At 51.2% G+C, this 27,976-nt stretch overlaps 1 protein-coding gene across 1 annotated transcript in view; it reads right to left on the bottom strand.

The window, feature by feature from the left end:
- Nucleotides 1-27,976, bottom strand: part of LOC140393517 (membrane cofactor protein-like) — a 307,321-nt gene that overhangs the window by 96,080 nt on the left and 183,265 nt on the right. The window contains exon 6 of the mRNA XM_072479828.1: nt 21,739-21,924. Coding sequence (XP_072335929.1) covers nt 21,739-21,924 — 186 coding nt within the window. The remainder of the gene's footprint in view (nt 1-21,738; nt 21,925-27,976) is intronic.

Below are 27,976 nucleotides of genomic sequence, written 5' to 3'. Positions count from 1 at the left end.
ACATATATATAGACAGATTCAAAGATGCCAGACAATGCTTGGAATGCGAGCATTAGCAGGTGATTAAATCTTTACAGATCCAGAGATGGGGTAACTCCAGGTTAAAGAGGTGTGAATTGTGTCAAGCCAGGACAGTTGGTAGGATTTCGCAGGCCAGATGGTGGGGGATGAATGTAATGCGACATGAATCCCAGGTCCCGGTTGTGGCCGCACTCATGTGTGCGGAACTTGGCTATAAGCTTCTGCACGTAGAGCACGTACCCCATCTCTGGACTGTAAAGATTTAATCACCTACTAATGCTCGCATTCCAAGCATTGTCTGGCATCTTTGAATCTGTCTATATATATGTTTCTGGAACATACCTCTTCATTCACCTGGTGGAACCATGTTAGAACCATGCCGGCAGGAACATGGCCGGTTGATCGTGGGGAATCGCTGTGGCTGGGCAAAAAAGGTTGGCCTTGCCAAAGTAGAGGCGGTGGTGAGTGGTAGTGTCGATGGGCTGCTAATCCAGAGACCCAAGTTAATGATCTGGGGACTTGGGTACGAATCATGGAATTGAAACTGAATAAAAGTCTAATGATGATGGTGGCTTGCAAGACCATTTCAGAGGGCATTTAAGAAATCAAGCAAGCTGTTTGTCCTGGATGGTGTCGAGCTTCTTGAGTGATGTTGGCTACCAGAGCAGGTCAAAGAAGAGGAACCCCAGAGCAAGTAACTCACATCCTGACCCCCAAACCCTGTCCACCATCTACAAGGCACAAGTCAGGAGTGTAATGGAATACTCTCCACTTGCCCGGATGAGTGTAGCTCCAACAAGACTCAAGAAGCTTGACACCATCCAGGACAAAGCAGCTTGCTTGATTTCTACCCCTTCCACAAACATTCAATCCCTTAACCACCGACGAACAGTGGCAGCAGTGTGTCCCATCAACATGCTGCACTGCAGGAATTTGACAAAGTTCCTTTGGCTACATCTTCTAAACCCACAACTGCTGCCATCTAGGACAAGAGCAGCAGATACCTGAGAACCCCAGCACTGGAGGTTCCCATCCATGTTACTAACCATCCCGACTTGGGAAAATGTCACCGTTTCTTCACGTCATTGGGTCAAAGTCCTGGAACTCCCTCCCTAGCAGCACTGTGTGTGTACTTACACCTCAGGGACTGTAGCGGTTCAAGGAGGCAACTCATCACCACCTTGTGAAGGGCAACTAGGAATGGTCAATAAACGCTGGCCTCATCAGCGACGCCTAAATCCCATAAATTAATAAAAATAATACTTACATGCCATGAACAAATATGTACAAAAAAAGAAAGTTAACTTGACCCAGACGCCAGCAAAAACAAAACAATTACAAAGCAGCATACTAATATTCAGTATGTTATCACTGAAGTTCACAGATCAACGTATAATACATCATATAAATATGAAAATCTGGTTTAAAGCACTTTGTAAAAATGTTATTATTTCACGTGCTTCATGTAGGTATCAGCCAGACTCTCCTTTTTCCATGATGACAGAAGAACCAGTGAAGTCTTGCTCCCTTGCCACCATGCACACATTGGCTGTAATCTTCCATTCTGGATTCTAAGTTTAGTAGCGGGAACAGAAGGAGTTAATTCCGCTGGATGGGGAGGAAAGGCCAGCACTGTCTTGCATTGTTCAGCTCATTATATATTTGCCATGAGCTTGGTGAATCTTGCATCGGGGCAGGCAGGGAGTTGCCATCCTTATGATTAGATCATGGGTTAATGGTCCGGGCAACATATTTAAAAGGCACCAAAATGGCCAATCACTCCCTGCAAGCCAGGAGGCCCGGATTCTCCACATCGCATGCAGTATGTCACAGACCAGGGAATGTATGACCTTAAGGTTCAGCAAAGCCTTCGTGCAGATTCTCCTTCAGGCCTTTCAGGAAAGACAGGAGTGCTATTTCTCAAGAATGGCAGCAGGAGGCCATAACATCTGACCACCACTACTGGGGTGGAGGTTACAGCAGAGTTTAAGTTGCCTATGAACATTAGTAAAGCAAGAGCAGTTTGAGTGCAATTGGAAGGTAACTCAGAAACAAGGAGTTTTTCACCAAAACTGCTGGAACAGGTATGTGGGGAGGGTGCAGAGAGCAGGCCACAAGCTAAAGAAACAAAAAGTCACATAAATCAAGGAATGGGACAGAAGAACGTTCCAGGAAGACTGTGAAGTTAAGGAACAAAGAACCGGAATCTGGAAAGAAAGGTTGTGTTCAGTAAAATTGAGTGTAATGAGCAGAGGGAAACTCCAAGTAAAAGGCCGGGCTACAAGGTGCAGATCTGGGGACATCAGCTTGTGAGAAGCACAGGTCCTAGGTGACCCACTGATTGGTGACATCTTAATATGATCTGTGAAGCAATGGTATTCTGTTGACATGGCTGGCTAGCTGAAAGAGTGTGGAGAATATTTTTTAAAAATAGAATTCCTTGCTGAAGACATCCGAGAAAAAGCATAATTTGGGAGAAGATTCCATGGCGTACTATTCGAGAGTAGAAGACAGTTCCAGTGAGACCAGTTGGCTTACAATGTGACAAGCATCTGGGGGGTATTAATGAGAAATCTGTAGAAGCTATTTTAAGTGCCATTTGATTTCAAAGTGTGGGATATATGACCTGTGGTAAACACCACTGATAACACATTGCATGTATTACGGTACTGCCACTGTATTACAGGTACCACAGTAAATCCCAGCCTGCTGGCTCCTCCCAGCAGGCAGCGTATAAAAGTGAATGCTCTCCTGCGCTGCTCCCACTCTGGTTGCAGGAGGCACAACATCTTGTGCAATAAAGCCTCGATTGTTTCACCATTCTCGCCTCGTGGTAATTGACGGTACATCAATTTATTGCACAAGATTTTAAAAGATGAACTTCCTAATCAAGCCTGATCAACTGGAGCTGAGCCCTCACGCAGCCAATGCCACGTCCGCCTTCGAGCATTGGCTAGCCTGCTTTAAAGGCTACCAGAGCAGCCACTGAAGAACTCTCGGACCCACAGAAGCTCCAAGTCCTCTACTCACGGGTGAGCCATCAAGTTTTCCCCCTCATCCGGGATGCGCCCACCTACACAGAATGATGCTACTAAAGGGACAATACATGAAGTCGGTGAATCAAGTGTACGCCAGGCACCTCCTGGCCACGAGATGGCAACTCCCAGGGGAAACTCTGGATGATTTCTTGCAGGCTCTACAGATTCTCGGTAGGAACTGTGACTGCCAGGCAGTTTTGGCAGTCCAACACACCGAACTACTAATCAGGGACGCTTATGTCACGGGCATTAAGTCTACGTATGTTCACTAGCGGCTATTGGAAGGGGGTACGCTCGATATTGCAGAGACTGTGCAACTTGCCAATTCTCTGGAAGCGGCCTCCCGTAATCTGGAGGCCTACACCTCCGACCGCGGGGCACCCTCGTGGGCATCGTGGGCCCCACCAGCTGCCGACTCGAGTACACCGCAACCTGTGCCGCGCGGCAGCCAGCCAACTCTGGAGGGTCCAAATGTTATTTTTGTGGCCAGAGAAAACATCCCAGGCAGCGTTAACCGGCGCGGAGCGCGATTTGCAACGAGTGCAGGAAGAAGGGCCACTTTGTTTCCGTTTGCCAGGCCCGGTCGGTCACCACTGTTTCCAGGCCCAGCATTACTACACCCCCCAGGTGTGATCCAGGGTCGCCGCCATCTTCTCCACCACAAGCCACGTGTGGCCCCTGGGCGCCGCGATTTTTGACGCCGCCCATGTGCGCCCTGTGGACGCCACCATCTTCGGCACCATTTTGGACCACGCATCAGGACCCCTGCTTGTCGGGCTGTTCGCTGCCCGCTGATCCCTCCGCTCCCGCTGATCAGCCCAGGACCTCCCAACTTCTTCCGCAGATCGCCTCCATCACCCTAGATCAGTCTCGGACCCGCAACCTCGCGACCGCTACGACGACGGTAAAGATCAATGCGCACGAGACGACCTGCCTCTTTGACTCTGGGAGCAGAGAGTTTCATCCACCCCACTACGGGAAGGTGCTGCTCCCTCCCGGTACACCCAGTCACCCTGAAAATCTCCCTGGCCCCCGGATCCCATTCCGTGGTAATCCGGGGGTACTGTGTCGCGACCCTCACCGTTCAGGGCGTAGAGTTCAGCAACTTCAGGCTCTACGTCCTCCCCCATCTCTGCGCTGCCCTGTTACTAGGTCTTGATTTTCAATGCCACCTCCAAAGCCTTACTTTGAAATTCGGCGGACCCCTGCCCCCCTCACTGTCTGCAGCCTCACGACCCTTAAGGTCGATCCACCTTCACTGTTTGAAAACCTCACCCTGGACTGCAAGCCCGTCGCCACTAGGAGCAGATGGTACAGTGCGCAGGACAGGACCTTCATCAAGTTGGATGTCCAACGGCGTTGCGCAGGTCAAAGAGACACAGCCTGAGCGAGTGAGACACATCCAGAGTGGGAAATTTGAAACTTGGTAATTTGGTGCAGTGAGGTAACCAGGAAAGGTAAGTGGTTAATATAATTCTGCTGTTTTTCAGTTAAAAGTGCAGTGTAGATTAGTGTCTGATTGGCTGAAGCTGCCCCCACCCTAATTGCTGAGAGGCAGTTATCTGGCAGTCACCTGAGGCCTGTTTAGGGGCACAAAGGTACACATTGTATTCTTCTCTTTGAAGTTTTAGTGTCAGTCATCCTGAAGTCTGTATAAAAGACAGACAGAAAGCGCACTCTTGTGCAGGTCAAAGAGACACAGCCTGAGTGAGCGAGACACATCCAGAGTGGGGAATTTGAAACTTGGTAATTTGGTGCAGTGAGGTAATTCGGTGCAGAGTGGGAGAAGGTGCTTTTTCCCTACTGTTTTGGTCTCTCTCTTTCTTCGGGCCTAGATTTGGGAGCCGTTCGGAGAAGGAGGAGCAGTCTCTGTGTGAGTATAAAAACCTAATGGTAACTTCCTGTTTTCCACTCTTTTTCTCAAAAGTGACATCAGAGGGAAGCTGTGATCTGATTGGTTGATAGCAAATCTGCCCCAAATTTAAAACCCCCCAGCTAAACTCGTAAACTTAAATTAAACTAATTAATTAATTAGAGATGGCTGGTCAGGTGATGTGCTTGAGCTGCTTGATGGGAGCTGGCAGATCCCATTGCGAGCTGCAGCGACCACATCTGCAGTAAGTGTTGGCTGCTCGAAGAGCTCCGGCTCAGAGTTGATGAGCTCGAGTCTGAGCTTCAAACACTGAGGCACATCCGGGAGGGGGAGACTTACCTGGACACTGTGTTTCAGGAGGCAGTCACAACTGTCAGAGTAAGTAGTTTAAATCCTGCCAGTGGCCAGGGACAGCAGGGTGTGACTGCAAGGCAGGCAGGTAAAGGGAACCAGCAGTCAGGAACTCAGGAGCCTCAGCCCTTGACCCTGTCCAACAGGTACGAGGCACTTGCTCCCTGTGTGGATGGCAAACAGGGCTGCAGGAAGGATGAGTCAGCTGACCAAGGCACCATGGTTCAGCAGGCCATTCAAGGGGAGGGAGTAAATAGGCAAGTTGTAGTTGTAGGGGATTCTATTATCAGGGGGATAGATAGTATCCTTTGTGAGCAGGATAAAGAGTCCCGCATGGTATGTTGCCTGCCGGTGCTAGGGTGCGGGACATCTCTGACCGGCTTGAAAGGATACTGGAGAGGGAGGGGGAGGATCCAGTTGTTGCGGTCCATGTCGGTACCAACAACATAGGCAAGTCTAGGAAAGAGGACCTGTTTAGAGATTATAAAGAGCTAGGATTCAAATTAAAAAACAGGTCCTCGAGAGTCATAATCTCCGGATTACTGCCCGAGCCACGTGCAAATTGGCATAGGGAGGCAAGAATAAGGGAAGTTAACACGTGGCTGAAAGAGTGGTGTGGGAAAGAGGGGTTCCTTTTCATGGGACACTGGCATCAGTTTTGGGATAGGGGGGACCTATACCGTTGGGATGGTCTCCACCTGAACCGAGCTGGGACCAGTGTTCTGGCGAAAAGAGTAAATAGGGTAGTCAATAGGACTTTAAACTAGAGATTGGGGGGGGAAGGGAGAGTCAGGGAACCAAGAGGTGAAGTAACCAGTGGGAAGCGTAGCTGATTAGGAATACAAAAAAGCACGAAAAGACAGAACTCAGGAGAGGTTACGATAGTCCCCATCTCACAAAATATGACACAGTGTATGGAAAGGCTCAGTAAACCAAGGTCCACCACACTAAGAAAACAAAAAGGGACGGTCAATAGAGAATTAAAGGTGCTATATTTAAATGCGCGCAGTGTACGGAACAAGGTAGATGAGCTTGTGGCCCAGATTGTGACTGGCAGGTATGATGTGGTAGGCATCACAGAGACGTGGTTGCAGGGGGTTCAGGACTGGCATTTAAACATCCAGGGATTCACAACCAATCGAAAAGACAGAGAGGTGGTGCCTTGTTAATTAGGAATGAAATTAAATCAATAGCACTAAACAACATAGGGTCAGATGATGTGTAGTCTGTGTGGGTAGAGTTGAGGAACCACAAAGGCAAAAAAAACATAATGGGAGTTATGTACAGGCCTCCTAACAGTGGTCAGGACCAGGGGCACAAAATGCACCACAAAATAGAAAGGGCATGTCAGAAAGGCAAGGTCACAGTGATCATGGGGGACTTCAATATGCAGGTGGACTGGGTAAATAATGTTGCCAGTGGACCCAAAGAAAGGGAATTCATTGAATGTTTACAGGAGGGCTTTTTGGAACAGCTTGTGATGGAGCCCACGAGGAAACAGGCCATTCTGGATTTAGTGTTATGTAATGAGCCAGACTTGATAAAAGATCTTAAAGTAAGGGAACACTTAGGAGGCAGTGATCAGAATATGGTAGAATTCAGTCTGCAATTTGAAAGAAAGAAGGTAGAATCAGATGTAAAGGTGTTACAGTTAAATAAAGGTAACTACAGGGGCATGAGGGAGGAACTGATGAAAACTGACTGGGAGCAGAGCCTAGTGTGAAAGACAGTAGAACAGCAATGGCAGGAGTTTATGGGGATAATTGAGGACACAGTACAGAGGTTCGTCCCAAAGAAAAGAAAGGTTATCAGAGGGGGGATTAGGCAGCCATGGCTGACAAAGGAAGTCAGGGAATGCATCAAAGCAAAAGAGAAAGCTTATAATGTGGCAAAGAGTAGTGGGACGTCAGAAGATTGGGAAGGCTACAAAAACAAACAGAGGATAACAAAGAGAGAAATAAGGAAAGAGAGGATCAACTATGAAGGTAGGCCAGCCAGTAACATTAGGAATGATAGTAAAAGTTTCTTTAAATACATTAAAAACAAACGGGAGGCAAAAGTAGACATTGGGCCGCTCCAAAATGACGCTGGTAATCTAGTGATGGGAGACAAGGAAATAGTTGAGGAACTAAATAAGTACTTTGCGTCAGTCTTCACAGTAGACTGGGCAGCACGGTAGCATTGTGGATAGCACGATTGCTTCACAGCTCCAGGGTCCCAGGTTCGATTCCGGCTTGGGTGACTGTCTGTGCGGAGTCTGCACATCCTCCCCGTGTGTGCGTGGGTTTCCTCCGGGTGCTCCGGTTTCCTCCCACAGTCCAAAGATGTGCAGGTTAGGTGGATTGGCCATGATAAATTGCCCTTAGTGTCCAAAATTGCCCTTAGTGTTGGGTGGGGTTACTGGGTTATGGGGATAGGGTGGAGCTGTTAACCTTGGGTAGGGTGCTCTTTCCAAGAGCCAGTGCAGACTCGATGGGCCGAATGGCCTCCTTCTGCACTGTAAATTCTATGATTCTATGATTCTAGAAGACATGAGTAATATCCCAACAATTCAGAAGAGTCAGGGGGCAGAGTTGAATATGGTAGCCATCACAAAGGAGAAAGTTCTAGAGAAACGAAGAGGTCTAAAAATTGATAAATCTCCGGGCCCAGATGGGCTACATCCTAGAGTTCTAAAGGAGATAGCTGAAGAAATAGTGGAGGCGTTAGTTATGATCTTTCAAAAGTCACTGGAGTCAGGGAAAGTCCCAGAGGATTGGAAAATCGCTGTTGTAACCCCCCTGTTCAAGAAGGGAACAAGAAAAAAGATGGAAAATTATAGGCCAATTAGCCTAACCTCGGTTGTTGGCAAGATTCTAGAATCCATCGTTATGGATGAGATTTCTAAATTCTTGGGAGCGCAGGGTCGGATTAGGACAAGTCAGCACAGATTTAGTAAGGGGAGGTCGTGCCTGACAAACCTATTCGAGTTCTTTGAAGAGATAACAAATAGGTTAGACCAAGGAGAGCCAATGGGTGTTATCTATCTTGACTTCCAAAAGGCCTTTGATAAGGTGCCTCACGGGAGACTGCTGAGGAAAATAAGGGTCCATGGTATTCGAGGCAAGGTACTAACATGGATCGACGATTGGCTGTCAGGCAGAAGGCAGAGAGTTGGGATAAAAGGTTCTTTCTCGGAATGGCAACCGGTGACGAGTGGTGTCCCGCAGGGCTCAGTGTTGGGGCCACAGCTGTTCCCTTTATATATTAACGATCTAGATGACGGGACTGGGGGCATTCTGGCTAAGTTTGCCGATGATACAAAGATAGGTTGAGGGGCAGGTAGTATTGAGGAGCTGGGGAGGCTGCAGAAAGATTTAGACAGTTTCGGAGAGTGGTCCAAGAAATGGCTGATGAAATTCAACGTGGGCAAGTGCGAGGTCTTGCACTTTGGAAAAAAGAACAGAGGCATGGAATATTTTCTAAACGGTGACAAAATTCATAATGCTGAAGTGCAAAGGGACTTGGGAGTCCTAGTCCAGGATTCTCTAAAGGTAAACTTGCAGGTTGAGTCTGTAATTAAGAAAGCAAATGCAATGTTGTCATTTATCTCAAGAGGCTTGGAATATAAAAGCAGGGATGTACGTCTGAAGCTTTATAAAGCATTAGTTAGGCCCCATTTAGAATACTGTGAGCAATTTTGGGCCCCACACCTCAGGAAGGACATACTGGCACTGGAGCAGGTCCAGCGGAGATTCACACGGATGATCCCAGGAATGGTAGGCCTAACATGGAGTTGAAATCAGCCATGATTGAATGGTGGAGTGGACTCGATGGGCCGAATGGCCTTACTTCCACTCCTATGTCTTATGGTCTTATGGCTTCTGCGGGCAGGAATCATTGAGGCCAGTGACAGCCCCTGGAGAGCTCACGTTGTGGTAGTAAAGACTGGGGAGAAGCACAGGATGGTCATTGACTACAGTCAGACCATCAACCGGTACTCGCAGCTCGATGCGAACCCCCTCCCACGCATATCTGACATGGTCAATCAGATTGCGAATATCGAGTGTTCTCCACAATAGACTTGAAGTCCGCCTACCACCAGCTCCCCATCCGCCCGGAGGACAGCCAATATATTGCATTCAAAGCAGATGGCCGCTTCTATCTTTTCCTTATAGTTCCCTTTGGTGTCACCAATGGGGTCTTGATCTTCTGGCGAGAGATGGACCAAATGGTTGACCAGTACGGGCTGTGGGCCATCTTCCCGTACCTAGATAATGTCACCATCTGCGGCCACGATCAGCAGGACCACGACGCAAACCTCCAAAAATTCCTCCATACCGTCAAACTCCTTAACCTCACCTACAATATGGAGAAATGCATGCTCCACACCAACCGCTTAGCCATCTTTGGCTACGCAGTGGAAAATGGAGTCCTAGGGCCCGGCCCCGACCGCATGCGGCCCCTCCTGGAATTCCCTCTCCCGCACTGCCCCAAGGCCCTGAAACGATGCCTGGGGTTCTTCACGTATTACGCCCAGTGGGTCCCTCATCAAGTCCACAGTTTTTCCCCTGACGGCTGAGGCCCGCCAGGCCTTCAACCACATTAAGGCGGACATCGCCAAGGCCACGATGCACGCAGTCGACGAGAACCTCCCCTTTCAGGTGGAGAGCGATGCATCAGACGTAGCTCTGGCCGCCACCCTCAACCAGACGGGCAGACCCGTGACTTTCTTTTCCCGTGTGGTGAAACCACTGTGTTGAATTGTGCTGCCACAGTAGTACGTGTTGCTACTATATTACATGTTGTATGGTTTTGGCTTTGCCCATGGCTCCCCGCCTAAGGCCTGGGTATATAAGCTGCGACCTCTCACACTGCATCATTCTGGGGCATGCTGCCAGCTCTGTTGTAAGTTAATTAAAGCCATAGTTAATTCACTCTGCGTTCTCCATCTTAATTGATGGCATATCATCCCGCACCCTCCATGCCTCTGAAATTCAGCACTCTTCTGTCGAAAAGGAGGCCCGAGCCATTGTGGAAGCTATGTGTGGTGAACCACTGTAATAGGAGATGTAAGGTAGGACCTGCACTACAGGTTCGCCGGTAGCTCCTGCCGCCTGGCTCCGACCACGGAGAACTATATAAATATGCATGACCTCTAGTGCCCTGCCATTTCGCCAGCTGCAGCAGGAGGCCACACATCTGACTGTATTAAAGCCACAGTTGTACCCAACTTTAGTCTTTGTGCAATTGATCGTGCATCAATTTATTACAGTCAGATTTTCCACAGAATGGATATCAGAATTAAGCCCGATCGCCTGCAGCTGGATCCGCACTCGCCCGACGCCAGGAAAGACTTTACTCACTGGCTGGCATGTTTCGAGGCTTACATCAACGCGGCGGACCCCACACCAACGGAGACTCAGAAGATAAACGTCCTGTACTCCAGACTGAGCTCCAGCGTGTTCACATTGATCCAAGACGCCACGAATTACACAAAATCAATGGAACTCCTCAAAGAACACTACGCGCAGAAGGCGAACACGCTCTTCGCCAGGCATGTACTTGCCACCCGCTCGCAACTACCTGGTGAGTCCATCGAAGATTTCTGGCGGGCCCTAATCCCACTCGTCCGGGACTGTGACTGTCAGGCCGTCACGACCGCCGAACACGCGAATCTCCTCATGCGCGATGCCTTCGTGACGGGGATTGCATCGGAACGCATCAGAGAACGATTGCTGGAAGGGGCCACGCTCAAAATGATGAAGACGAAAACCTTGCCGCTCTCCATGACGGTCGCATCCCGTAACGTACAATCGTACCTCTCATGCCGCGCTGCCCACCCTTCTACACCTTCCTACCCCTCCTGGACTCCGCCGACGACCTCCTCAGACGGGGCCCTGCCTTCGCAATACGCCTGCACCGCATGCCGATCCGCGCACCCCGGGGGTCCCCGCTGCTACTTCTGCGGTCAGCAGAAGCACCCCCGCCAACACTGCCCAGCCCGCACTGCTGTTTGTAAAGCCTGCAGTAAAAAGGGCCACTTCGCGGCTGTGTGCCATGCCCACGCAGTCGCTGCGATCGCGCCCGCTATCACCCCCTCCCCCACGTCAGATGCACAATGGGTGCCGCCATCTTGTCCCGACCCTGCAATGTGCGCACCATGGGCGCCGCCATCTTGTCCCGACCTCGCAATGTGCGCGCCATGGGCGCCGCCACCTTGTCCCCACAGGGTCTCCGGACATCCCGACATTGGAACCGCACTCGCTCGCCACCCGAAGCATCCGATGGCTACCTGCAGCTCGCTTCGATGACGCTGGACCAATCTCGCTCGCACAACCTGGCCACCGCGTCAACGACGGTTAAAAGTTAAAATCAACGGCCACGCAACCTCGTGCCTGTTGGACTCCGGGAGCACCGAAAGCTTTGTTCACCCAAATACGGTAAGGCGCTGCTCCCTCGCGGTCCACCCTGCCAATCAAAGGATCTCCCTAGCCTCCGGATCCCACTCCGTCCTGATCCGAGGCTTTTGTACAGTCACCCTCACGGTCCAGGGCGTAGAATTTAGTAACTTCTGCCTCTATGTCCTTCCTAATTTCTGCGCTGCACTCCTGTTGGGCCTAGACTTCCAGTGCAACCTCCAGAGCCTCACCCGCAAATTTGGCAGGCCCTTACCCCTCCCCCCCCTTACCGTTTGCGGCCTCGCGACCCTCAAGGTCGGTCCCCCCTCCCTTTTTGCCAATCTAATTGTGGATTGCAAGCCCGTTGCCACTAGGAGCAGACGGTACAGCACCCACGACAAGACCTTCATCAGGTCCGAAGTCCAGTGGCTGCTTAAAGAGGGTATTATCAAGGCCAGCAACAGCCCCTGGAGAGCCCAAGTGGTAGTGGTTAAAACTGGGGAGAAACACAGGATGGTCGTGGACTACAGCCAGACCATCAATCGGTACATGCAGCTCGACACGTACCACCTCCTACGCATATCTGATATGGTCAATCCGATTGCGCAGTACCGGGTCTTCTCAACAATTGACCTGAAATCCACCTACCTCCAGCTGCCCATCCGGAAGTCGGACCGGCCATACACTGCCTTTGAGGCGGACGGTCGACTCTACCACTTCCTTAGGGTCCCTTTCGGTGTCACAAATGGGGTCTCGGTCTTCCAAAGAGAGATGGACCGAATGGTCGACCAGTACGGTTTGCGGGCCACCTTTCCGTACTTAGATAATGTCACCATCTGCGGCCATGACCAGCAGGACCACGATGCCAACCTCGATAAATTCCTCCGCACTGTCACTCTTCTCAACCTACCTACAACAAAGAGAAGTGTGTGTTCAGTACGACCCGGTTAGCCATTCTCGGCTATATAGTCCAAAATGGACTTCTCCGGCCCGACCCAGAGATCATGCGCCCCGTCATGGAACTTCCCCTCCCCCACTGCCCCATGCCTCTCAAACGCTGCTTGGGGTTCTTTTCCTACTACGCTCAGTGGGTCCCAAACTATGCAGACAAGGCCCGCCCACTCATTCAGTCCACCCAATTCCCCTTTGCTGCCGAGGCACAACATGCTTTCGCCCGCATCAGAGCAGACATCGCTAAGGCCGGGATGCGCGCAGTGGACGAGTCACTTCCTTTCCAAGTAGAAAGCGACGCTTCAGACGTCGCCCTTGCCGCCACTCTAAACCAGGCAGGCAGACCTGTGGCATTCTTTTCCCGCACCCTTCATGCCTCGGAAATTCGACACTCATCCGTCGAGAAAGAGGCCCAAGCTATCGTTGAAGCTGTGTGGCATTGGAGGCATTACCTGGCCGGTAAGAGATTCACTCTCCTTACTGACCAACGGTCGGTAACCTTCATGTTCAATAACACACACCGGGGCAAGATCAAAAATTATAAAATCTCCACCTATAATTACGAGATCTTGTATCGCCCCGGTAAACTCAACAAGCCTCCAGACGCCCTAGGTACATGTGCCAGCGCACAAGTAGACCAACTCCGGGCCCTACATGACAGCCTTTGTCACCCGGGGGTCACTCGATTGTACCATCTGGTCAAAGCTCGCAATCTGCCCTACTCCGTCGAGGAAGTAAGGACAGTTACCAGGGACTGCCAGGTCTGTGCGGAGTGCAAGCCGCACTTCTACCGGCCAGACCGTGCACGGCTGGTGAAGGCTTCCCGCCCCTTTGAACGCCTCAGCGTGGATTTCAAAGGGCCCCTCCCCTCCACCGACCGTAACACGTACATTCTCAGTGTGGTCGATGAGTACTCCAGATTCCCCTTAGCCATCCCATGCCCCGATATGACGTCTGCCACTGTCATCAAGGCCCTCAGCACCATCTTCGCTCTGTTCGGTTTCCCCGCCTACATCCACAGTGACAGGGGATCCTCATTCATGAGCGATGAGCTGCATCAGTTCCTGTTCAGTAGGGGTACAGCCTCCAGCAGGACGACCAGCTACAACCCCCGGGGAAACTGGCAAGTAGAACGGGAGAATGGGACGGTTTGGAGGGCCGTCCAGCTGGCCCTACGGTCCAGGAACCTCCCAGTCTCTCGCTGGCAGGAGGTCCTCCCTGACGCTCTGTACTCCATCCGGTCACTATTGTGCACCGGCACTAATCACACACCCCACGAACGTGTTTTTACCTTCCCGAGGAAGTCCACATCTGGGGTGTCGCTCCTGTCAATTCCTGGGGAATTGGCTTGCTGCTCCAGGACCGGTCCTTCTCCGTAGGCACGTCCGACTCCACAAGGCGGACCCCTTGGTGGACAGGGTTCACCTGCTCCATGCCAACCCTCAATATGCCTACATTGAGTTCCCCGACGGCTGCCAAGATACTGTCTCACTCAAGGACCTGGCACCGTCAGTTTCCACCCCAACACTCCCCCCCCCCCCCCCCACCAATGCGCGCCCCCTCCAACAGTGCTGCCAATATTGACCCCACCAGACCACCCTCCCCCTCCCCTTTTCCGCAGAAGAGGACGAAGAGGACTTCTGCATGCTCCCGGAGTTCCCCGATAACTGGCCAGCATCAGCACCGCCACCACCGCCATCGGTGCCACCTCCACCACCGCCAGCACCGACTTCGCCGCCACCGTTACGCCGCTCCCAACGAAGCACCAAAGCACCGGACCGGCTGAACCTTTGACGGACTCTGGACCGTCAACATAGACTTTTCTTTCCCTGCCACTGTACATAATTGCCTAATTGTATATAGTTTCACGTCACCCCCGCCGGAATCATTTTTAACAGGGGGTGAATGTGGTGAACTGCCGTTAAAGGAGATGTAAGGTAGGACCTGCACTACAGGTTCGCTGGTAGCTCCTGCTGGCTGGCCCCGCCCACAGAGAACTGTATTAATATGCATGACCTCCAGTGCCCTGCCATTTCGCCAGCTGCAGCAGGAGGCCACACATCTGACTGTAATAAAGCCACAGTTGTACCCAACTTTAGTCTTTGTGCAATTGATCGTGCATCACTGTGCGTCATTGGTGGCATTACCTGGCCGGCAGGAGATTCACTCTCCTCACTGACCAACGGTCGGTTGCCTTCATGTTTAATAATACGCAGCGGGGCAAGATAAAAAATGACAAAACCTTGAGGTGGAGGATCGAACTCTCTACCTATAACTATGAGATCATGTATTGCCCGGGTAAGCTCAATGAGCCCCCAGATGCCCTATCCCTCTGTTCATGTGCCAGCGCACAAGTGGACCGACTCCGGACTCTCCACAATGACCTCTGCCAACCGGGGGTCACCCGGTTCTTCCATTTTGTCAAGGCCCGCAACCTGCCCTACTCCATTGAGGAGTCAAGGCCGTAACCAGACTGCCAAGTATGCGCAGAGTGCAAGCCGCACTTCTACCGGCCAGATAGAGCGCACCTGGTGAAGGCCTCCCGCCCCTTTGAGCATCTCAGCATGGACTTGAAAGGGCCTCTCCCCTCCACCGACATTTTGAGTAGTTCAATGCACCGCTGAATGACAGCACAGGTGCCCACATGGGCCTCGTTGTTTCGGGTCTCTGCATTGGTCACCGGCCGCTGTACTGGTGTCATTAGACAGTAAGACCATAAGACATAGGAGCAGAATTAGGCCCATCGAGTCTGCTCCGCCATTCAATCATGGCTGATATTTTCTCATCCCCATTCTCCTGCCTTCTCCCCATACCCCCTGATCCCCTTATTAATCAAGAACCTATCTATCTCTGTCTTAAAGACACTCAGTGAATTGGCCTCCACAGCATTCTGCGGCAAAGAGTTCCACAGATTCACCACCCTCTGGCTGAAAAAAAGTCTTCCTCACCTGTTTCAAAGGATCGTCCCTTTAATCTGAGATAGTGTCCTCTGGTACTAGTTTTTCATACAAGTGGAAACATCCTCTCCACGTCCACTCTATCCACGTCTCACAGTATCTTGTACGTTTCAATAAGATCCCCTCTCATCCTTCTAAACTCCAACGAGTACAGACCCAGAGTCCTCAAACGTTCCTCATACGTCAAGTTCTTCATTCCAGGGATCATTCTTGTGAACCTCCTCTGGGCCCTTTCCAAGGCCAGCACATCCTTCCTTAGATATGGGGCCCAAAACTGCTCACAATACTCCAAATGGGGTCTGGCCAGAGCCTCATACAGCTTCAGAAGCACATCCTTGGTCTTGTGTTCCAGCCCTCTTGACATAAATGCTAACATTGTATTTGCCTTCTTAACTGCAGACTGAACCTGCACATTAACCTTAAGAGAATCGTGAACAAGGACTCCCAAGTCCGTTTGTGCTTCTGCTTTCCAAAGCATTTCTCTATTAGCCAGTAGCCAGGTCCTCAGTGGGTTTCCCTTATCCCCCAAGAGCCAATCAGCCATCCTGGGGTGGTCCTCGAAGAGGCCACGGATGTCCGACTGCCCTGGGATGTAACTGTCATCCACACTCCCTGGGAAGCCTGCACGCAGGTACATGGGCCGGGATTCTCTGAGCCTCCGCGCCGAAACCACGCTCTGCGCAGGAGTGGACAATGGAGCCTCAGACCCGCGATCGGGTCCAACGGCGGGCTGCGAACCTCCGGCGACCGGAGAATTGCCGCCAGCTGCGCGTGCGCGGTTGACGCGCCGCCGGTCAGGAGCCATTGAAAGAGGCCCCCGCAGCGATTTTCCGCGATCGACCGGCCGAGTTCCCGCCGGCGTGGTTTTAACATGGTTCCACACAGCGGGAGCTCGGACCCGTGGCCGCGGTGGCCGTCCTGGTAGTGGGGGGGGGGGAGATCAGACTCCGGGGGGCGCCTCCACGATGGACAGGCCCATGATTGGGGCTAGCGATTGGCGGGCGAGCACGTTTCGGGGGGGGGGGGCCTACCTTCTTCCGCGCCGGCCCGCTGTGTGGGGCCGCTATGTTGCACGGTGCCGGAGCGGAAACATGCGCTGACAGGTGGCCGGCAGTGCAGGGCCGCGTATCGCCGCCCGAACTGCGTGGAGCACTCCTGCGCCGTGCTGGCTCCCTGTGGGCTAATGATTCGCTGGGCGAAGAGGACCACTGACGCCAGTGTGAAACACTCCGTTGATTACGCCGGGGTCAACACTTAGCTGCGTTTTTGGTGAATCCCGGCCATGATCGTCAAGTGGTGGTCAACACGAGCTGCACGTTCAGGGAATAGAACCCCTTCTTAATGGATGGCAAAATGGCTTGCAGAGTGCAAGGTGACATGCGTGCAATCTACTATCGCTTGGACCTGCGGCATCCCAGCCATGGCAGAGATTCCTGCTTACCAGGCATCCTGTTGGGTCTGTTCCATGTCAAAATTTATATAGTTCGCTGCCCAGGCAAACAGAGCATCCATGACCTCACGGATGCACTTGTGGGCTCTAGCTTGTGAGATGACAAACATGTCCCGCTTGAGCCCGGAATGATGCTGAGGCATAGAAGTTCAGGCCTGCAGTGACCTTGACAGCCACTGGGAATGGGCATCCTCCTCTCCTCATGGTGCCAAGTTCGCAAGGTGCCGTACCATTTCCTTGTTGATTTGGAGCCTCCTGCAGCACACGCTGCCTGTCATTTGTTCGAAGGACCAGCGCCGCCTGTACACCTTGGGTCGCCGCCGGCCTCCCCCTCTGGGTCCGTCCCTGACCGCCGCCTCGGTCCTCTGTCGACACTGCTGCCGCAGCCTTCTCTGGCATCTGGTCGCCTGGCCTGCCAGAATCACCACGAGTACAGCCTCCGCGAGTTCCAAGATATTATCCACTGCGTGTAATATTTGTAAGGAATTGGGGAGGGTGGGAGGCTGACAACAAGCGGTGTCCCCCACCCCAGGACACTCCATTTTCCCCATTGCTCCTCTCTGTATTCAAAGGTATAAAAATGTAAATAAATCAGAAAACATTTTCCACACCTACAGTTTGTGCACAGGTTTTTTCCCCCTTTTCACCCCTCCCCTTCCTCCTCTTTCCCCTCCCTCCACCCCGCAGTGAACAATTCTTCAAACATGGTCATGAACAGTCCCCACCTTCTCTCAAAGCCCTTCGCCGATTCCTTCAATTCAAAATATATTTTTTCAAGCCGGAAAGTCATACAGGCCCCCCAGCCAGGCCACCACCCTCGAAGGCGTTGTCGACCGCCATTCCAACAGAACCCTTCACCGGGCAACAAGACAGGCGAAGTCCACAATGTCGGCCTTCATACCCTCCATCAGCTCCAGCATTTCCGACACCACAAAAATTGCCACCATCGGGCCCGGCCCGGCCTCTATTCATACAAATTTTGATAACGTCCCAACGCCCCCTCCTAGTATCCCCTCCAACTTCTCACAGCCCCAGAACATACGCATGTGATTTGCTGGCCCTCACCCACACTTCTCACACTTGTCTGCCACCTCCTGGAAGAACCCACTCATCCTCGCCCGAGTCATGTGTACACTATGTACTACCTTAAACTGAATCAAACTCATCCTCACACACGAGGAGGTCGAATTCACCCTGCACGTCGCCTCACTCCACACTCCCCATCCTATCTTCCACCCCCACTGCTCCTTCTCCCATTTTTTCTTGATCTTTACCACCTGCACTACCCCCTGCTCCCCCAGCCACCCATATATATCCCCAATCCTACCCTCCCCTTCCACATCCAGGGCAGTAACCTCTCCAGAAGCTTGGGGAGCCCTCTCTATTCCTTCCGTGCAAAGTCCCCCACTTGCATATACCTGAACTCACTTCGCTTCAGCAACTCCATCCTTTCCTGCAGCTCTGCCAGACGCACAATACACACCTATGCCACAAACTTCAGCCCAAACCCAAACCTTCCCAAAATATGAAATAGGTACCCCCACTCCACCCTCCGCGTCCATAGAGACCACCACCTCTGGTACCCGTCCCTTCGACGGGGTCATGGTCACATTTAATAACCATTCAATGTTACTGGAAAGCTGCCTGCCCTTTATGAAACCCATTTGGTCCTCTGCAACCACCCCCGGAACGCATCCTTCCGTCCATCCCACCACTAAATTATCAAACACTCTCGCATCCGTATTCAGTGATATGGGCCTGTATGACCCACACTCCAATGGGTCTTTCCCCTTCTTTGTGATTAGCGTGATCGACGCCTGGGTCAGTGTCTCTGGTAGCTCCTCCTTCTCCAGGCCTCGCTAAACATCCCCAGTAAATGTGGTGCCAACTCCGTTGGGTAACTGTCCGGCCCCGGGGCCTTCCCCGACTTCATCACTTTTATGCTATCCATCGCCTCTCTCAGCCCTAGCGGCTCCTCCAGCAACTGCCTCCTCTCCCCTTCCAGCCTTGGGAAATCCAGCTCATCCAAAAACCTCCCCATATCCCCTTCCTCATCACCTAGATAGGCCCTGTATAACTTCTCATAACACTCTCTGAACGCCTCGTCAATCTTCCTGGCCTCCGACACCACTTTCCCCTTCCCTGTCCGTACCCTCAGCATTTTTGAATTTAGAAGAATGAGGGGGAATCTTATAGAAACATATAAAATTATAAAGGGAATAGATAGGATAGAAACAGGGAGGTTGTTACCACTGGTGGGTGAAACTAAAACTAGGGGCATTGCCTCAAAATAAGGGGGAGCAGATTTAGTACTGAGTTGAGGAGGAAATACTTCACTCAAAGGGTTGTGAATCTGTGGAATTCCCTGGCCAGTGAAGCAGTTGAGGCGACCTCGTTTAATGTTTTTAAGGCAAAGGTAGATGGATTTTTGAACAGTAAAGGAATAAAACATTACGGTAAGTGGGCGGGTAAGTGGATCTGAGTCCACTAAAACATCAGCCATGATTTTATTGAATGGCGGAGCAGGCTTGAGGGGCCAGATGGCCTATTCCTGCTCCTAGTTCTTATGTTCCATGGACATGACCTGTCTCAGTAGCTGATGGGCTAGCATATGGCTCGCCTTCTCTCCATATTCATACTGCACCCCCTCACCCTCCATAGCTGCCTCACTGACTTCACCATCGTTAGCCTGTCAAATTGCCCCTGAAACCTTTTTCTCTCCGCCAACTATTCTTGGTGGGGACACGCAAATATTTCCCATCTGCTGTTCCATTCCCCGACCGTACTTTGGAAAATCAGACCATAAGACAGTGCTCCTTCTCACGGCATACAAGCAGAAACTTAAGCTGGAGAATCTGACTAAGAAGGTCAGGCAGTGCTGGTCCGAGGAAACAGAAGACCTCCTACGTGACTGCTTGGAGACAGTGGACTGGTCCATATTTAAGAACTCAGCGACCAGCCTAAATGAGTATGCCACGACCGTCACAGATTTCATTAGCAAATGTGTGGACGACTGCGTGCCAAAGAAAGCAGTACGTATGTTCCCCAACTGGAAACCATGGGCTGGATTTTCCCAAATTGGGACAATGGCCCCACGCCAGCATAAAAACACTAGCATTTCACTTTGGAGTTTCCTTTTAAAAGATTAGCCGATTCACTCACTGGCGGGGGGCTAGCAGGGACCCAGAGTGATTCACACAGCTTTAGCTGCGGATACGGTCCTCTGCACGTCCGGTTTTGAGTCCGGCATGCGCACGGTGGCGGCCTCCAGAGGCCGTGCCGAATGCCATGGTGGACTTGGACCGCGGAGACAACTGAAAAATGTAGACCCCCGATCGTCCGCACGCCTGAGGATCTGACCCCGCCGACCTTTCCCCTGGCCGCCTATGCGGCCCCTCCCTGATGTCCGACCCCTCAACCCCCAACCTGGGCGGCTGCGGACTCAGCTTCACATTTTTAGAATGGTATATACTAAGACGCCTATGGGACCAGTTGCTGAGGAGGCGGTTGGATCACGGGAGGCAGTTAGATAGGGGGTTAATTGTATGGAGATTGACCCCAAGTGGTGATTATTGGTTTCTTACAACGATACGGCAGACTCTTGATTTCGCCAACGAGAGCGGGCCGATTAGATTGCAAACTGATCGGCGCCCGTCACAGTTCTCGTCTTTGGCTTTTCCCGTGATCTAATGGCTTTGTTGCACTCTCGCTTCCGTGCAATGCGGCCATTAAATCGCGCCTATTGCTTCAGAATCAAAAGTTCAATGGTCTATTCCTTCAAAGAGGCTAGCTGGCTGAAGCTGAAAGACCTAGGGCGTCATTCTCCGCCGGCGGGAGTCTCCGTTTTGCCGGCGCCCGGGGGTTTCCCGACGGCGTGGGGCTGCCCCACAATGGGAAACCCCATTGACCGGACGGTATTACGGAGACTCCCGCCAGACGGTCGGGGCAGAAATGTGGCGGGGCGGGTAGGAGAATTTCGCCCCTAGTTTTCCAGTTGCTCTAATTTCACAATAGGAGAAATATGTAGAGATGAGTTAGTCTTGCAGTACACACTGGTACAGAACTTCAGATGTTCCAGGAGAAAAATGTGTTTATGATGGTCAGGCGATTTAAAACCTGCAGAGAGAATTGTTTTGTTACTACCTGTTAGATGGAAATTGGCAGTCTATCAGTGTTCAGCTCTATAAGACAATATTACAGGGGCTAGCAGCTGTGTGTGTGTGTGTGTCAGGGTGGGAGGGGGGGGGGGGGGCTTATGAATACCTTTCACTTCTTCCTTTGATATGGACAAAGTATACATATTCCTGGTCTGAATTCTTGAAATGGTTAATGTTCCATCCAATGTGAAAATTACAAGAGCTTTCGGAGTCCCTTTGTCCTCCCAGATATTTGTCTCCATTGGCCACAGCTCTGCTTTAGAAATGTTAAGACATGTGCAATTTTTTGGAACTTGATTTTCTGCAGTCACAGAGGGCATTATCACTTGTTTAAAGACAACGAGGTACCTGCTGGTTTCTGAAGGCTGCAAATTCCTTTCGTAGCTTGGCAGGCCTCATCAGTGTGAAACGTTTGTTCACTTTTAAAGATAATAATGGTTTTATAAAGCAGTCAGGATGATATACAAATGTTTCCCTTCATGTCTTCTGGTCATGACATGAGAAAAACTTAATCCCCATCTTTTCATGACATTCTCAAGATTAAAAAAAATATGACTTACCATTACTGCAGGTCGGTGGCGATGGCTCAAATGCATTATTTTCACCGCAATAAATTATACTGCTGCCAACTATTGCCAACCCTTTGTTACACCTGTAGGAAATTGCGTCCATGTACTTGTACACAGGTCCAAATCCTGACACTATCGAACTATTTTCCGGAAGTGGAGGGCGTAGACACCGAACAGCTGACAAGAAAACAATGCATCAGTCTCCATAAAATAACTGTGTGAACTTTTAACACATATAGAAGGTTTATCTTAAATGTTGCTTGAATTTTGCTTTTCTTCTAAAATGTATTCCCAGCATTCAGCAGGAAAAATATTTTGTGGGCAAGGAATCTTATGTACATTCATACAAAATGAAGTAAACTAAGAGGTGGGCGAGATTCACTGTTCGGGAGATTATGGGCTGGAGTCTCCAATTTTGAGGATGTGTCCTTGGCATGGGCGGGATTCTCCGTCCCGCCACACTACATTTCTGCCCCGACCGGCCGGCAGGATTTTCCGTTACGCTGGCCGGTCAATGGGGTTTCCCATTGTGGGGCAGCTCCACGCCGTCTGGAAACCTCGGGCGCCAGCATAATGGAGAATCATGGCGGCGGAGAATCTAGGCCCATCTGTCTAGTCCTACGACCAAAAGGTCGTGACGCCCACGCACCGATGCTCCGCCTGGTGGGAGGCTTGCAGCCGCGCCACGTAAAGCTTTACCTGCATATACGGATGGAGAACTGCCGTGTCCGTGGCCGCACATGCGCCCAGCGGCGACCTGCAGTGGTCACGCCGTACAACATGGCGCCGGCTGCTTGCGGACCACCCGGGGCCAGGTAGTGTCCCCCTGTAAATCCCCTCGCCACCAATGGACCACCCCCCACCAGTCCCCGCCGAAGCTCCCCCAGTCAGCGGAACGGCTCCCCTCCCCAACTGCGCTGGAAACAGTCCGCAACCGCTGCACGAGGTCACTGAAAACTGCGAGCACACGCGCCCCACGCTGTCGGGAAGTCGGCTCATCGGGGGTGGAGCATCGGGGAGGGCCTCAGGTGATATCCTGAGGTCGTCCCAATGGCCTGTGGCGTACTCAGCGATTATGCTGTTTTTGAGGGGGAGGTGCATCCGAAAAAAGGCACCGCCTCCGATTTCGGCGTAAAAATGGATTCTCCAGCCAATCGCCGAATGCGAATTTGCCGTTGGCAATCAGAGTATCCAGTCCTAGGTTCTCCCGCCAGCGTTGAATTGCAACTGAACAAGGGTGCAAATCAGGATGGGTTTTCCAATCCTCCATCATGCAAATTTATGCCATTTTGAGCGGGCGGCCCAATAGCGAGGTCCTGTGGCTGGCCACCCCTCACCCCGCCACATCGCAATTCAGTCGTGCACCCCTTCCCAAAACACAATTCATCCCCACACTCCCAGATTTTCTGAGTCCCCCCTTCCCGGAAGTATGGGGGTGATGCGACGTCCCCCCCCCCCCCCCCCAGAGACCCCCGAAATAAAGAGACCCCTCAGAGATCCCCTAAATAAATAGAATCCCCCCGCCAGGAAACTCGTAAATAAAGAGACTCTCAGAGACCACCTAAATAAGGAGAACCCCACAGAAACCCCCCCTATATAAAGAGATCCCCAGAGACCCCCTAAATAAATAGACCCCCCCGGAACCCCAGAACTAAAGAGACCCCCAGAGTCCACCTAAATAAAGAGAACCACACAGAGACCCCCCCTATATAAAGTGAACTCCAGAGACCCCCTAAATAAATAGACCCCCCCGGAACCCCAGAACTAAAGAGACCCCCAGAGACCACCTAAATAAAGAGAACCACACAGAGACCCCCCCTATATAAAGTGAACTCCAGAGACCCCCTAAATAAATAGATCCCCCGGAACCCCAGAACTAAAGAGACCCCCAGAGACCACCTAAAGTTAAATAAAGAGAACCACACAGAGACCCCCCCTATATAAAGTGAACTCCAGAGACCCCCTAAATAAATAGACCCCCCCGGAACCCCAGAACTAAAGAGACCCCCAGAGACCACCTAAATAAAGAGAACCACACAGAGACCCCCCCTATATAAAGTGAACTCCAGAGACCCTCTAAATAAATAGATCCCCCGGAACCCCAGAACTAAAGAGACCCCCAGAGACCACCTAAATAAGGAGAACCACCACAGAGATCCCCCTACATAAGGAGATCCCCCCTAGAGACACCTAAATAAATGACTGCCCCAGAAACCCTCTAAATAAGGAGACCCCCACAGACCCACCCCCCTAGAAAAGAGAAACCTGCCAGGGAGCCTCTAAGAACAGAGACCCCTGTCAGTAAGCTCCCCAGAAAAGAGAAGTCTGCCAGGATGCCCCAGAAAAGAGAAACCTGTTAGGAAGCCCCCCCAGAAAAGAGAAACATGTCAGGAAGACCTCAGAAAAGAGAGACCTACCAGGCAACCCTTAGAAAATGGACTCCAGTCTGGAAGCTAGAGAGAAGTCCAGACAGAGGCAGTGAAAACAGTTACTGTTGTAACACTCAGGCAATATTCCTGCTGGCTCAGACTCATTAAGCATCAGATGTCAATTCCTGGAAAGAGAAACCAGTGACTTTACTAACTGTAACCACTTCAAACAGTTACATGCTGTCAATTTCTTGCTGAGCACTTCAAAATCACTCAAGCGTGATGGGAGGTGATTGGAAAGCACTTAACTCTGTTTGAAGCGGTTAATGTTTATAAACATTGGTTAGAGCACTTCAGAGTTACTCAAGCGTGAAGGAAGATGAATGAAGCAAAATGACAGCTGTGTGTGTCTGAAAGCTGTCAATCTCAGCCTAGTAAGGGAAATTAATGAATGGCTTGCAGCTCAAGGGTCTGAGGGGTTTAAAAACAGATCACTGGTTTCTCTTTCTCGGAATTAACACGTGGTGCTTCCTCTGTCTGAGCCAGCAGGTGTATTGCAGAGGTGAGTATTATAACAGCAATTTTTTTCATTGTCTCTGTCTGGTCTGCTCTCTAGCTTCCAAACAGGGGTCTCTTTTCTGGGGGCTTCCTGACAGGGATTTCATTCCTGAGGCTTCCATTTTTTTAAATTATAAATTTAGAGTGTCCAATTAATTTTTTCCAATTAAGGGGCAATTTAGCGTGGCCAATCCACCTAATCTACACATCTTTTTGGGTTGTGGGGGAAAAACCCATGCAGATACAGGGAGAATGTGCAAACTCCACACGGACAGTGACCCAGAGTCAGGATCGAACCTGGGACCTCGGCGCCGTGAGGCAGCAGTGCTAACCACTGTGCCGCCATGCTGCCCTTTTTTGGGGCTTCCTGACAGGGTTCTCTTTTCTGGGGGCTTCTTGACAGGCTTAACTTTTCTGGAGGGGCTTCCTGACAGCGTTCTCTCTTCTCGAGAATCTGTTGGGGTCCCATTATTTATGACGTTTCTGTGGGGGGTCTCTTTATTTAGGGGGTCTCGGGGAGGGGGGGGCGGCGGAATGTGGGGAGGTCTGGTGGGGTGACCCTTGGATGGATTTGCGGGGGACACCCATGAGGGGAGTTGCCCTCTTGGCCCACCATGAGATCCACTACACCAGGGCTACGCTTGGCCATACCTGTAGTATCATCCCCGCCATGTGATTCTCGGCCTGGAGAACTTCGTGGGCCCATAGAATATGGTGCCAGGCCCACTAAATGGATGCAAATGGGTCATTAAGAACCATTTGCATCCTCCTGCTGACACAAGACTCGGTCCCGACGCTAGCAGGAGACCTGAGCATCGGAAACGGATTGGCACCCAGCGCTGATCCAGTTTTCTTCACTAATGCAGGACTCTTCGCCTCACGGAGAACTCTACTATGGGTGGCTCATGGCGGAAATTCCCAGCCAGTATATTGAAACTTCATAAAATGAGGGAGAAAATGGTATCTCCAACCTCTGTACTTTGAATTCCCCAAATTTGGCGTGCTGAAAAAAATTATTTCTACGTTATTTTCAGTAACTTCATCTGCTAACCTCTGTTGTACATGTTTAACTTAGCTTGAAGTTTGTCGAATTATCTCATCCACACCATCTAGCAATATTCCTCAGTGATACCGCCAAATAATTATTTTCTTTGGATTGTAAAGTTTAATTTTCTTTACCCTTTTGCTTTACTTAACATTACTTATCTTTGGTTTCAGCATATTACAGCCTCACTAATTCAATCTTTATTACACTGTAATGCTGCACTATACACTACATTGTACTTATTTGAACACTCTACAGGCAGAATTTAGTTGTGCTGACCAGGCTCCCGTTTGGAGAAATGGTGAGAGCTCCGCATCTCCTTTCCACAGGAGTGCAAAGCGGTACTTACCTGGAAGGTGTGAGAACTCCCACTGAATTAGAGTGGAAATCCTGCTCCCACGAGCTATTGGTCAATCAGACCAATTACTGGCAGTGCCATTGGGGATCAGTGACTGCTGCCGGTAATAGACTATTCATCAGGAATCATCGCTGGATCCTTGGGGTGAATCTGTGAGTGGGGTACAATGACAGTTGCAGGGAGGGGGCCACCAGTGACGAGGGACCTGATGCAAGGGCAGGGACTGGCTTTCAGGAAGCCTCATACTTCTGATGCCAAATATCTTGTTTGATGCCTGTGAATGAAGAATCCCCACACCCCTTAACTTTCTGGCAAACCTGAAAGTATTTGCTGGACTTCTCTCTCTGTAGGCATGAGGGACCCATGCTAGTCCTGTTTAATCCCTTAGCCACATTAAATCTGGGGGGTGAGGGGTAATTGGTTTCAAATGGCTTGTTGCATGTCTGCCTCCAGCATGTGGGTTTCCAGGGTAAACCCTTCCCATCCCTCACTAAATGTGGACAACCTTCCATTCACCAGAAGGTGGATACATTCCGTGAACTATCCAGACCTGCCATCTTTCCATCTCCATTATGTTATCCAATGGACTCCAGTATAGTTTGTCCTACATATCAGAAAGCATAGGGATAACATTGACTAATGTTACAGGTCTAGTTATCCAAACTAGGGGCGTGATTTAATTAGAAAAGTTCTTAGTGTCATTTCGGGAGCGACTTCCTGGGTGTTCCCTGACGTTTGGGCCGACGATATCGTGGCCCGTATTTAACGGCTCTTAGTGTCGAAAGTGAATCTCCAAGAGCTTCACGCCGTTACTGCCTATCACGCCAGCTGATTCGCCAGACTGGCGCCCGGCAGCATCCGCTAACAAGGGGGAGCTGCTTCCAAACGTTCCTCCCCTGCTCACTCCCAGTCAGCACATGAGCATGGCACCGCGCAGACCTGCTCCACACTTCGGGGCTGCTGACCTGGCTATGCCTCTGGATGCCGTGGAGGTGAGGCGAGGCAGGACGGACACCCTGTTTCCCTGATGGGTTGGAGGGCCAGTTGCAGGGCTGTCAATACCACCTGGGAGGCAGTAGCAACGGGCATCTGTTTTGGCAATGTGACTAGGAGGACTGCCGTGCAGTGCAGGACCAATGACTTACACTGTTCCGCAAGGGTAAGTGAACACTGGCCCCCGGCATCAGTCCCGCACACACCTGATGTCTGCCGCCTCCCCCAACAAGTCAGCGGCTGGCACCTCGCACCCTCCACACATCCGAACACTGCGCATGTGCCCCAGCACACCCGAGCACCTACCACCACAACCCCTCCATGTGCAGGTGTGGTGCCCACACACGCCACCTACCATAGGATTGCTGATGCACTAAACACGCGGCTCACAAATCCCCACTCCGTCCCTGCAGAAATTAGCCCTGAATAGGTATGAAAAGGCCCAAACAGGTGGCAGAGTTCCAGGTATCAGAGTTTTCACCCCCCTATGAGGAGCGGGCCCTGGAGATTGTGAGATTGGCCGAGGAGACAGCAGTCACTGACAGCAAGGTTGGCCTGCACCCGCAGAAGTGAGAAGCCACTGCCCTTCCACCCAGATGACCTTCCTTGAGTAACTTGTTCGTGTCAGACAAAATGATCCTTCCCTCCCACTGACCACATGTCCCTTCTTCCGCAGGATCTCGACTTGATACGGCTCAGCCATCCGGGGTCACTCCTCCGCCACCCACCATCAACCAAGAGAACAGCTTGGAAGAGGATACCACCATGAGTCACAGCCAACATCCCCACCTTCCACCAGCGCAGAGACACACACCCAGGTGGGGAACATTAGTGGACAGGCTTCTGGGACACAATCTGATGAGCACCACACAGTTCCTGATGCACATCAGGTGGAGGCAGGAACAT

Source organism: Scyliorhinus torazame, chromosome 17 (genome assembly GCF_047496885.1).
Source record: "Scyliorhinus torazame isolate Kashiwa2021f chromosome 17, sScyTor2.1, whole genome shotgun sequence".
NCBI classification, from domain to species: Eukaryota; Metazoa; Chordata; class Chondrichthyes; order Carcharhiniformes; family Scyliorhinidae; genus Scyliorhinus; species Scyliorhinus torazame.
This window is presented reverse-complemented; position numbering and strand designations above follow the sequence as displayed.